Raw genomic sequence first — 13382 nt, forward strand, 5'->3', positions numbered from 1 at the left:
TACTGTGGAAAAAACACAATGCTTTACATCCCAGTAAAGGGCATGTGAACTAACATCTCTCCAGAAAGTTCCTCAGGCTTTACAGTCAAGAATGGGACATCTGGTACTTTCGACACGGTAAATAGGTGTTTTCCTTCTTTAGTCTCTGGTTTCCACAATGACGCTATCTTTGATATTAGAAATATTTCCTAGTAATGATATTGTTGTGGTACTGACTTAACCTGAGGTAGTTTATTCCGTAGGACTAGCTATATATTTGTTGATTTTCTTTCAGGATAAATTATGCAGTGCTCTATCAGAAAGAAAGTTAAAAGTATTTTTTTCCTACAATGAAGGTTCCTCATTCATTCATTCATTCATTCATTCATTCAACATGCAGGTGATTTCTACCTGAACATCTGATGTGTTAACCATGAGGGCCATTCTAGGAGAACCTATGGTCCCGTAGAGGTGAGCATCTATAAACAAATTAGTACTCCAAACAGCTTTAAGTGTTAGGAATAAAATCGAGGGATTGTTGGGGTAGAGAATGAAGGGAGCATTTGAAGTGAGAATTAAGAGACAAAGAAGGTGCGTGCGTGCGTGTGTGTATGTGTAGGGGAGGTGGGGGTTGGGGAGTGTGTGTGGAGGGGCGGTGGGGGTTGGGGAGTGTGTGTGTGGGGGGGCGGTGGGGGTTGGGGAGTGTGTGTGTGTATGTGTGGGGTGTGCTGGAGAGATGGCTCAGTGATTAAGAGCAGTTGCAGCTCTTCCAGGGGACCCAAGTCTGGTTCCTAGCACTCACAGCTGTCTGTAACTCTAGCTCCTGGGAACCCTAAGCCTCTGGCTTCCAAGAACACATGCACTCACATGTACATACCAAACACACACACACACACACACACACACACACACACATCACCTCCACCATACACTTACACATAATGAAAATAAATCTTAAAGAAAAATTGCAACTTGATAAGCCAGGCGCGGTTGCACACGCCTTTTTATTTCCAACACTCACTTTGGAGGCAGAGGCAAGAGGATGTCTGAGTTCTAGGCCAGCCTCCAGTCTCCAGGACCACCCAGAGAAAGCCTGTCTGGAAAAACCAAAAAAGAGGTCCTTTGTTCAATTCCCAGCACCCACATGGCAGATAGCTCACAACTGTCTGTAATGCCAGTTTCAGAGGATCTGACACCCTCTCAAAGACATACATGCAGGCAAACCACCAATTCACAGAAAATAAGATAAATTATTTAAAAAACTACAACCTGAAAAAAGAGATAAAAGAAAAAAATTCAGGCCTCGTAAATGGGGTCATATTCACTTTATGCCAGTTAAAAATAAACTCCAATCTCTTCAACTGCAGCATGGATGCGTAGGCTAAAACGCCTTGCTGCCAGCAGTGAGGATGGCTGACTAGAGGGGGGAGCGTGCGCGTCCCCGATTGGCCAACTATAGAGTGACGTCAGGCTCCGGCGGCGCCTCCGGGCTCCCGGTAGCTCCTAGGGAGGAGCGGCGCCGGCAGCGAGCGGGCAGCGGGGCATAGGGCATCCCGGCGCAGACCGGGGCCGGCTGGGACCGAGCGCCTGGTGGCCGAGCATGGCGGGCTCGCTGCCTCCCTGCGTGGTTGACTGCGGCACCGGGTAAGAGCCGCGCCCCACCGCGCCCACTCACGCTTTGCTCGATTTTGTCCTGAAGCCATTTCCCTGGCGGGTCAGAGCACGGAGGGATGGAGCGCGGAGGGATGGGGAGTTGGAGGTATAGGGCTCAATGTAGGGGGTGGGCAACTGAGGGGGATGGGGCTCAGTCTGGGGGATAGAGAGCTGAGGGATGGGGCCCTGAGAAAATGGGGTGCTGAGGAGATGGGGCTGCGGGGTTACCGGGAGGGCTGTACCTCACAGGGATGCGGCTGCAGATCTTTTCGCTGCAGGCCTTGCACCTGAGAGTCGCGGTGTCCTCCCCCCACCCCGCCCCCACTATGGTGCTTGTCACCTGTCCTCATCCTGTGCACGCTCACGCGCGTGTCACCTTTCCCTACTGGCGAATCAACCACCTACTCTTGGAGATGTTTACACATGTCCTGCCAACTTGACACCCTGTCCCCCTTCCCACTCTGCTCCTCTGAAATGGCACAGCCAAGTTCAGCCCCTGAGTTGGTTTGCACACCACCCCACCACCAGCACCAGCACCAGCAGTACCAGCACCAGCACCAACAGTACCACCACCACCACCACCTTTAAAAAAAGACTTCCATTTTGAAAACACAGTCCAAATTTGGGGATTCTGCTCTCCCTTTTTCTTGGGGGGTGGGGTGGGGCACAGCTCTTTTTTGAGGATGTGAATTTTTCAAAAGAGACTTCAGGAGGTGTTTTGCGCTGTCAACGGGCCAGGTTTAGCTGACTTTAGGTAGGTAGCAGCAGAAATCTGCCACCGGAGAGGGAGTTTTGGGAATACCTGCTGGCACTGTGGACAAAGTCCTTCATAAAGAGCTTGCAAATAAATTTAGCTTCAGGAAATGTTTTTCCAAGGGATAGTAATCCTTTGTCACTAAGCATTCTGTGGCATGTTCTCTTCACCGGCAGTTCTTTTCTGTAGAAAAATATACTTGGTTTGGTTTCCTTGACAACCTTGTGGGGGTGTCTTCTACTTTGTCCTTCTCCTACTGATAGGTCTTTCCTTTTGTTGCTGGGAGACCAGCAGTGGTTATAGACTGGAAAACATTGTGTGTGTATGTGTGTGTGTGTGTGTGTGTGTGCTGATTTTTCTTTTGGAAATAAACATTATAGAGAAGTTTTGTGGCTGTGTATTCGAGAAGCAGCTTACTTCCTGAAACACAAGCTGACGTCCTTATTGCTCTTAGAGCCCCACTCCCTGTTTGCTGGCTCCCCTGGGCTGTCTACATCTGGCATTCCCTTCAATGTGTCAGGTAGTGTCAGGAATGAAGGCAGATGTAAAAGTTGTTCTTGTTGTAATGTCTGCATGTGAGAGTTTTGGTTTTGTGTTACCCAAACTGCTGAAATATAAAGCACTGCATAGTGGTGACATCAGAACAGCGCTCCCTGCATAGTGGTGACATCAGAACAGTGCTCCCCGTATAGTGGTGACATCAGAACAGCGCTCCCTGCATAGTGGTGACATCAGAACAGCGCTCCCTGCATAGTGGTGACATCAGAACAGCGCTCCCTGCATAGTGGTGACATCAGAACAGCGCACCCTGCATAGTGGTGACATCAGAACAGCGCTCCCTGCATAGTGATGATATCAGAACAGAGCTCCCTGTATAGTGGTGACATCAGAACAGCGCTCCCTGATTCTCTCTGCTTTATTTTATATTAGTAACAGAGAGCGCCTTCACTGTTCTTGCTGTAAATATCTACAATGTGCTCAGGTTTGACCTTTTCAAGTGAGTGAGTGTTACTTTCTCCTTCAGTCGATTGATCAATGGTCATGGCCCAAAGCTGTGCTGCTCACCAGCTTCCATGCATTAGTAATTTGTGTGTTTCTTAGAGAGCTCAATCATTTTGTTCAACCATTTTACCTCAGAATAGAGCAAAATGTAAAACGCAGCTAAAACTAACAAGGACTGAGGGAAGAGTAGACTCAGGAGATCCACAGTGAGGAAGTGGGCAAGTTGTTGTGTTTTGTGTTTTGATGGTAGTGGTGCATGTTGGTCAGTGAAGACTCTTTCCCCCTCCCCCCAACAGAGTCTTCTTACTGTGTAACCCAAGCTTGTCTTGGACTTGGAGGAATCCTCCTGCCTCAGCCCCCTAAGTTATAGGTGTGAACCACCGTGCCCACCAGGCCTGTGCTTTATAGTAGATATATTTCTTCCAGTGATCTCCAACCTTGGTAAACCCTCAGACCATCTGAGTGTGCACAAGTGTGCCTGCTGGGACCAAATAGCCACAGACCAAGACATCTATGATATCCAAAAAGTAGGTTTCAGCTGCTCAGAGGACGACCAGGCAGCTAAGAGAAAATGCCACAAATCCAGACTCGCACCTGAACCAGGCACTTTACATAGCTTTACACAGTTAAACTGATTTCGAAATGGTTCCAAGTCCACTGAATGCTGGCGGAGAACAAAATCCAGTGTGCACTCTTCCGCCTCAGCAGCTTTTAGCATCCGTTGTGTCGTTTTATATTCCTGTTCATTACTTTTCTGAGCTGTTTAAAAGAAGACTGTAGGGCCGGGCAGTGGTGGTGCATGCCTTTAATCCCAGTATTTAGGAGACAGAGGCCAGAGCCAGGTGGATCTCTGAGTGCAAGGCCAGCCTGGTCTACAGAGTGAGTTCTGGGACAGCCAGGGCTACACAGAGAAACCCTGTCTTGAAAGGTGTGTGCCACCATGACTGGCTCCAACTGGGAAACATTTTAACTACTACTTCTATCTTACTGCTAATCACAGATCTGCTTGCTCACCTTGGTTTAACTTTGTGGTCTGTCCTATGTACTACTAGAAGTTTGTCTGTTTCTTTTAAAATTTCCACTTTAGCGGAATGTAAGTTTTTAAAGTGTGTCCTTATGACTTTCTTAGTTTCAGTGGCATCTGCTATATTATTTTCCATTTCTTCTCTAATTTTATTCATTTGGATCTTTTCTCTTTTTGGTAGTCTGGCTAAGGATTTGTTGATCTTTCTATATTTTTAAAGAACCATTGCTTTATCAATTCTTTGTATTTTTTTGTTTCTATTTCATGAATTTCTGCCTTGATTTTTTTCCCCCTTTTTCCACAGAGACAGGGTTTCTCTGTGAATCCTTAGCTGTCCTGGACTCACATGGTAGATGAGGGTGGCCTTGAACTCACAGAGATCCGCCTGCCCCTGCCTCCTGAATGCTAAGGTTCCAGGTGTGCGCCACCATGCCCGGCATCTTGATTTAAAAAAAAAAAAAAAAAACAAAAATTTTAAAAGATTAAAACCATCATGTTTATTTATTAGGGATCTATGTACCGTGTGGTGTACACTTGTGTGCACACACCGTCATGCACATATGCCGTGGCACGTACATCACAGCGCACACAGTACGGAGGTCAGAAGGTAGTTTGTGGGAGTTTGTTCTCCCCTTCTGTGTTCCAGGGACCAAACTGCTCAGTCCTGGCGTCAGACACGTTTGCCTGCTGAGCTGTCCCTAGTGCCGTTGCTCTGACCTCAGCTGTTTCTTTCCAACTGCTGCTTATGAGTTTGACTTACTCTTGTTTTCCAAGGGCTTATGGTATATGATTGTTATTTATTTGAGATTGCTCTTATTTTTTTTAAGTGTAGGCCTTGATAGCCATGGATTTCCCTTTCAGCACTGGCTTCATTATATTGCAGATGTTTTTAGTATGCTGTGTCTATTTTCATCCAGTTCCAGAAATTTAAATTTTTTCTTCCTGATTTCTTCAGGAAACTGTTTATTAATAAACAGTGTATTGCTTAGTTTCTGTGAGTTTGTGAGTTTTCTTTAGTTTCTCTTGCTGTTGATTTCTAGCTTTTTCCATTGCGGTCAGGGAGGATTCAAAAATGTTATTTTAGTTTTCTTTAATATACAACCTGTTTTAGGGAGTTCCATAGGCCACTGAAGAGCATTTGTAGCATGTCTCTGTAGATGTCTCTGTTGAGTCCCTTTGATGTGCGATGCCATTTAGCCATGATGCTTATTATGTTTTGCTAGGATGACCTGTTAGTTGGTGAGAATGGAGTATTGACATCACCAGTACTGTGTTGGGGTTAACGTTGGATTTTATATCATTTTAGTGTTTGTTTGTTCTATGGCGTTATGTGCTCCCTTGTCCAGTGAGTGCATGGTCAGAACCGGATGTGCTCTTGACAGATTGTTCCATCAGTTAGTATGAAATGACATTTTTGAAAAATCCCCTCAGCAGTTAAGAGAATGTCGTAAAGCTGGTGGTGATAGTGCATGCTGGGAGGCAGAGGCAGGAGGATCTCTTGAATTTGAGGCCAGCTTGGTCTATAGAGTGAGTTCCAAGGTGGCCAGGGCTACACACACAAAAAAAACTCTGTCTCAAAAAACAAAACAAAACAACACAACAACAACAACAACAACAACAACACACACACACACACAGAGAGAGAGAGAGAGAGAGAGAGAGAGAGAGAGAGAGAGAGAGAGAGAGAGAGAGAGAGAGCGCAACCCCGCAGAGAACCTGAGATCAGTTTCCATTGGGGCTTACAATCACCTGTAACTCAAGCTCCAGGTGATCTCGTGTTCTCTTCTGGCCTGCTTAGGCACTGCACTCACATGAACACCTCATACTCTCACATATGTGTAGTTAAAAATAAAAATAATAAAATCTTGGGCTGGAAGGATGGCTGAGTAGTTAAGAGCACACACTGCTCTTGCAGAGGACTGGAATTCAGTTCCCAGCAGCCACATGGTGGTTCCCAGCAGCCTGGCTGGGGGAGTCTGACACCTTGGGTACCTACACACACACACACACACACACACACACACACACACACACCTGTGCACACACAATTTTAATAAGATCTTTAAAAATTCCCACTGAATAGTTTTGGTTTGAAGTCTATTTTGTCAGACGCTAGGATGAAAACTCCTGCTTATTGTCTGTCCCTATTTGGCCCCCTAAGATAGTGTCTATCTTTGATGGTGAGATGTGTTTTTTTGGAGTCAGCAAATAGATGGATCTTGTTTTAAAATCCGGTCTCCTAGCCTGTGTCTTTTGATTGAGGAACTAAGACATTAGTATGCAGGATTATTATAGAAAAGTATGTATTTATTGTTACCATTTTGCTGATTTTCTAGTATTCGGTATTTTCCTAATTCTCATACTGTTCCAGTCTATTTAATTATCCCCCTGCAGCAACTTGGATGTGTCCCTCATTCTCTCAGCTCAAATAATTTCTTTCAGGATCCTCCATAGAGCCTGCTTAATGGTCACAAATCCTTTTAGTTTGCTTTTATTATAGAATGCTTCCTCCTCAGTTATGACAGCTTTATAGTAGTTATAGATAGTTTTATAGTAGTTAGTTAGTTGGGTTAGTGCCTGTGGCTTTTCATAACTTGAAATACATCATTACAAGTCCTATTGACTTTTAAAATTTCTGTTGATAAATCAGCTGTTATTCTGATGGGCCTGCCTTGGGATATGGCTTGGGGCTTCTCTGTTGCAGTTTCTAATACTTTTATTTTGTTCTGTATGTTTGGTATTTTAACTCCACTATGAATAGAGAGTTTCTTTTCTAGTCCTTTCTATTTGGAGATGTGTATGTTTCTTGTACTTGGATGGGCCTCTCTTTACTGAGACTTGGGAAATTTTCTGCTGTAATTGTATTGAAAAATTTTTTTTTATGCTTTTGGCATGGAATACTTGTATGTCCATAGTTCATAGATTTGGTCTTTCTATGGTGTTCAAAAGAGTTCCACTCATATATTTTTAAAGATTTATTTTTTAGAGAGTGGGGAGAGAGAGAGACAGAGAGGGAGGGGGAAAGAGAGACACAGAGAGGGGGCAGGTAGTAAACAGGTTTACAGGTGCTATGGAGTCAAGAAGAGGGCACCACACTCCCTGGAGCTGGAGCTACAGGTGGTTGCGAGCCACTTGGGACCAAAGCTCATTTTCTGCGACAATACCAGACACTCCCAACTACTGAGCCAGCTCTCCAGCCCAGCTGGTGTGTTTTTAAACGTTTTATTTTATTTTTTTTCTTTTGTTCTTGACTGGATATGCCAATTTTCGTACCTTGTCTTCAAGCCTTGAGATTCCTTTCTCTCTCTGGCCCACTCTGCTGGTTAGACTTTGCACTGCTCTTTTTTATTTCCTTCAGTTCTAGCCTCATTTCAGTTTGATTTTTCTTATGTATTGAATTTCATTTTATAGCCTGTATTCACTTCCCCACTTAGCTGTTTGTGGTCTTTCTTTAATATTTTAATTAATTTATGTCTGTATGTTCATGTACCATGTGTGTATACTGCAGAGGCAAGAAGAGGGCATCATGTCCCCCTGGAACTGACATTATGGGTGATTGTGGGCCACCATGTGGATGCTGGGGATCAAATCCAGGCCCTTTGGAAGAGCAGCTGCTGTTCTGCCATTTCTTCGGCCCCGGCCTCCCTGTTTGTGCCTTCTTGACATTCATTCAGAGGTTCACTCGTGTCTTCATTCCTTTCCCTTTTCTTTAATAATTAAAAATATCGTATGTGCATAGGTGTTTTACCTGCATGCATGTAGTCCACTGTGTGTCTAGTGCCCACAGGGATAGAAGAGGCATCAGATGCCCTGTTGTAGGCTGCTGTGTGGGTGCTGGGACTTGAACCTTCCAGGTCCTCTGGTAGGGCAGCTAATACCGCTAACGACTGAGCCATCTCACTAGCCCTCATGTTGTAGTTTCTTTGAAAACATTTGTCATCATTCTTTAGAATTCTCTGTGTGGAATGCCATGTAGCCCACTCTTATTAGGTGCACATTGCTTTGAGATTAGTAGATTTTTGGAGGAGTCTTAGTTTTTCTCATGTTACTTGTGTTTGAGTTTTTTTTTTTTTTTTAGTTTGTTTAGTCACCTTCCTTGTTTCAGTGGAAGTGTGTACAATGTTTTTAGAGGGACTACGTTCTAAGTAGGGTTGAGCTGCTGGTTTTTTCCTGCTAGACAGGCATTGATGGCACCACATTCTACCCTCACTCCTCTCTGTGAGCATTGTCTGTGAGAGATTGGTTGAAGAAGACATCCAGTGTTCACTTTGAGCCTTCACATGCACACGCTCATACATGCACCCGTGCCTGTGCACCTGAGCAGACAAGTATGCCCACACCTACTAACGTGCACACACTTGAATCGATGCACAGGTGCACATAAGTACATGCTTACTCACAGGCACACACACACACACACACACACACACACACACACACACACACACACACGGATGCATGCATGCACCCGGTGCACCCACCCTTGCATGCATGCTAAAGGTGGAATTAAGAGATAAAGATGTGCTGTGAGATAACAGAACAGTTCTTGTCACAGGAAGCTGAGGCACGAGGACTCTGCAAACTAGGCCAGACTTTGTTCCTTGGGAGTGGAAAGTACAGATGGAAAGAGGGAAGAGAGGGGAAAAGGCAATCTAGAGCAAGAGAGTGGGGCCAAGCCGTTATGTCAAAGTGACACTGGGTTGAGGGATAAATAGAGGGGCTGTCTTTCGTGTCTCTGTCTCTGTCCCTGTCTCTGTCTCTGTCTCTGTCTCTCTCTCTGTCTCTGTCTCTCTCTCTCTCTCTGCCTTTGGTCTTTTGTGCACTTTGAGTCTGTGTGTCTTGAATAAATTCCTAGGAGTGGGGTCTCTGGGTGGAAGGGCAAGTTAGGTAGGTGTCCTCTGCAGTAATGCACACACAAGCTGTTACCGGTGCCTGCAGACTCACCGTCACAGCATGCTGCCACCGTTTTGTTTACATTTTTTATTGTATTTTCACCAATCTGGAAGGTAAGTAGTGATATCTCAGTATAGAATTTCTTGTTAGGTGGGGGAGCTAGAGATCTCTTATCATATGTTTAAAAGCCTTTTGTGTTTCTTTTTATCTCCGTGTCTGTGACTGTTTTTCTCTGGGCTTTGGTTTTTCTGTTTTATTTTCAGAAGTTCTTCATATATTAGGATGTGTGTGTGTGGCGGGGTGGGGCGGGGCTCCACAGATGCTCTCAGGCGGGGTGGGGCGGGGCTCCACAGATGCTCTCAGGCGGGGTGGGGCGGGGCTCCACAGACGCTCTCAGGCGGGGTGGGGCGGGGCTCCACAGACGCTCTCAGGCGGGGTGGGGCGGGGCTCCACAGATGCTCTCAGGCGGGGTGGGGCGGGGCGGGGCTCCACAGATGCTCTCAGGCGGGGTGGGGCGGGGCGGGGCTCCACAGATGCTCTCAGGCGGGGTGGGGCGGGGCGGGGCTCCACAGATGCTCTCAGGCGGGGTGGGGCGGGGCGGGGCTCCACAGACGCTCTCAGATCCAGTGATTTGCTGGGAAGACTCGGCACAGAACAGACGCAGTCCGGGGAGGGAGTGTGGGAAGTAATGTGGAGGAGGCCACGTGCACGCTTCTGAGGCCTCTCCCTTCCATCTGTACAGAACAGGAACTGTGCACCCAGTTCTTTCTGGTGAATTGTAGCACCACACTACAGGGTTGCTCACAGGAGAGCCAGCTGGACACCAGCTGCCCAAGGCTGTACCTGGAGCTGGCCGTGAAATCCTTCTCCAGGGTGTGGGGCTCTTCTGGAGAGGTCGCAGGCTGGCATATCCAGATAGCCAACTGAGCTCGGTCTATTTTTGACAGACTCCCTTTCTCAGTGGGATTCTATCTTCCCCTGATCTGGGGAACCCCACATCTTGTAAGAAGCCTCACATAACCCTCAGGGAATATTCAAGTTCCTCATAGAACCTGTTCAGCAAGCACCTGGGGATTCCTGGAGATACCCCACCCTATGCTAAGGAGATCCTAGCCTTCAGCAAATGGCCTTTAATCATACCTGGATGTTCTTTCCCCACCCATAGGATAATTAAGTATTGTGTTCTTCTTATGATAGGACCCCCGTGCTACTGCGGGTAAATGAGACACTGTACCACTGCACGTAGATTAAGTATCCCTGGCACCCCTAGCCCCAGCGAATCAGATACATTCACCCTCAAACCTCTCCCTGCTACCCAAGGTTTATAAATCCCTGATTCATGAAAATAAAAGTTGGTTGGCTTGCCCTCTCACTCCATTCCTCCACCATGATCATCTGGGACTCCATTTATTCTGGGGAAGACTTGCTGCTGGCCACCCGGGGCTTGACTGCTGCTGAAGGCAATCAAGGCGGTGATGACAGAGCTGCCTTGGCAGCTGCTGAAGCCTGCTTCATCGCCCATTTGCCTCAGTTTCTTCTCAGCACTGCTTCTGAGACAAAACAAGAGCCCATGTTTACCTCATGTCTTCAGTTGCCCATTCTGGGGTTGACCTTTGTTGTGTTGCTCTGTGGGACCATGAGCCTCTGAGGCTGATGAAGGTTTGACGTTAGCTGACACAGCTTGCCACGGACCAGCTCCATCTGGGAATGGTCCTTGGGTGCTGGCTTCATGAAGCGTCAGTGGACAGAAGATAAGGCGATGTCAAACAGAGACAAAACTCACGGGAAAGTTTTGCATCTGAGTGTGTTTTTCAAGCAAGCAGTCTAGGATTTTGTATATTCATTTCAAAAGCAAGAGGGGCTGTGTTCTGGTTACAGTTTCCATGGAATAGGTTCAAAGGGATCAGTGAGCAGTCAAACATACATGGTACAGGTATGGATGGTTTTGTCGTAATTTGAATTGTAACTTTAGATGCACAGCAAAAGACGTTGTCATTCTTAAGTAATTGGCTTGGTATCAGTACGGATGCATTCCTTGTCAAAGCTCAGCCTTCTCTGGCTAATGATTTTGCCTAGCACCTGGTGCTGAGATTATGGGAATCAAGATAGTTTTTTGAAACACTCTGTTTTTTTGGTAAATGTCACAAGATAGTACCAAATGGCTAATTCTTAGCTATGTTTCTTTGATAAGTGGAGACCAGCGGAGCTTGACGATGAACGGGCCCCTGGCTGCAGTCCCGTGTTAGCAACGTTTCGTAGCAATGTGCATACCTGAAAAGGTCCTGAACTGGGAGTGAAGCTTAAGAAATGAAGTTTTAAGAAATGAGATTTAAAAAAAAAATATTCTTTTTAAAATTAATTTATTCAGTTTGCATCTAAATTGTTATCCCATCACTTGTATCCTCCCATTCCTCCCTCCCTCCCACTTTCACCCTATTCCCCTCCCCTAGGTCTGTGACCGAGGGGGACCTCCTCCCTCACTTTATGGTCCTAGGCTATCAAGTCTCATGTTGGTAGCCTGCTTATTCTTTCTTTGAGTGCCACCAGGGCTCCCCACCAAGGGGAGGTGGTCAAATATGGGGCACCAGAGTTCATGACAGAGTGAGTCCCTGCTCTCTATCCAACTGTGGAGAATGTCCTGTCCATTTACTAGATCCGAGTAGGGATTCGATGTTTACTACTTGTAATGTCCTTGGTTAGTTTGAACAGATGCCCCTGGGCCCTGATCCACCTGTTACGATGTTCTTCTTGTAGGGTTCTAAGATCCTCTGGATGCTTCTATTTCCCCGTCTCCTATATAGGAAATGAGGTTTTAAGAAATAGGATAGAGGGAAATAGCTCCCAGCAATGAGAGTTTTGAATCTACAGTTTTTCTGCTGGCAGGAATATCGACCCCAGTCCAGGAGACTTTCCCCTTTTCAGGGGTCTTAGTCTTTAGGCCTGTGTAATGTTTGTCACACAGACTCTACTGGAGAGGGGTGCCAACAGCTTCCCTGCCTTACCAAGTCTTTTAGGGTTTTCCCTTTTATATTTGCTTGCTGCTCCAAGTGAATCTTAGGCTCATCATCTCCAGGTCCTGGGTAAGATGCTTGGTGGGACTGTGTTGAGATATTAACATTCACTTAGTGACCTTCATCTGATAGTGTTGAGTCTTCCCAAGAACACTGTATAGCTTCGTATTCCAACTCTGCTTTGTCTTTAGGAATGCTGTGATATTTTCAGGTGGATTCCCACTCCTCCTGTCTATATAGTCCAGACTGGCTTCTGACTCAAGCTGTTCTTGCTTTAGCCTCCTAAGCGCTACGATTATAGCCTGGCCTACGCATGGGCCTGTGCCTAGTCTGGGCTACATGCCACGAACCTGCTTCAGAGGAAAAAACCCCAAACCCAAAATCCAAAAGCTGAGATTATAGGCATGTTCTATCATACCTGACTTATTTCTTCATTTTGTACCTATGTATTTGATCCTTCCCACCCTCTATCATGCTAGGGATTGAACCCAGGGCTTCATATATGATAGTTAAGCACTGTACCACTTAGCTACTCCTGATCTCTTTGCTTTTTCTTTTTTGTCTGTCATAAATAGTGTCTTCAATTTCATTTTCATCTTTTCCCATGGCCTGCTCATGTTAAATATTTCTGTGCACTAAGCTGGGTTCCTTCTTTTCTTTTCCTTATTTCTTTCTTTTTTTTTAATGTTATAGAGGAGTTTATTAAATGAGCATGGGGGGGGGAGAAAAGGGAAAGGGGTACCCTAAAGAGAGAGAGAGAGACAGAGAGAGACAGAGACAGAGAGACAGAGTCAGAGACAGAGGAAGAGAGAAAGGGGGTAAGAGAGAGAGAGAGAGGGTAGAGAGTAGAGAGAGTGGTTCCTCCTCCTCCTCCTTCTTCTTCTTTTTTTTTTTTTTGAGACAGGGTTTCTCTGTGTCACCTTGGCTGTCCTGGACTCACTTTGTAGACCAGGCTAGCCTCGAATTCACAGTGATCCACCTGCCTCTGCCTCCCGAGTGTTGGGATTAAAGGCGTGCGCCACACTTCTTTCTTTTCTTAAAGGCCAGTCTAGAACTCTTAATTCTC

At 46.0% G+C, this 13382-nt stretch overlaps 1 protein-coding gene across 1 annotated transcript in view; it reads left to right on the forward strand.

Moving 5' to 3' along the window:
* Window positions 1-1470: 1470 nt before the first annotated feature.
* Window positions 1471-13382, forward strand: part of Actr3b (actin related protein 3B) — a 102663-nt gene continuing 90751 nt past the window's right edge. Inside the window, exon 1 of the mRNA XM_051152204.1 lies at window positions 1471-1623. Within this exon, the coding sequence (XP_051008161.1) occupies window positions 1580-1623 (44 nt within the window). The 5' untranslated portion in view covers window positions 1471-1579. The remainder of the gene's footprint in view (window positions 1624-13382) is intronic.

Source organism: Acomys russatus, chromosome 10 (assembly GCF_903995435.1).
Source record: "Acomys russatus chromosome 10, mAcoRus1.1, whole genome shotgun sequence".
Lineage (NCBI taxonomy): Eukaryota > Metazoa > Chordata > Mammalia > Rodentia > Muridae > Acomys > Acomys russatus.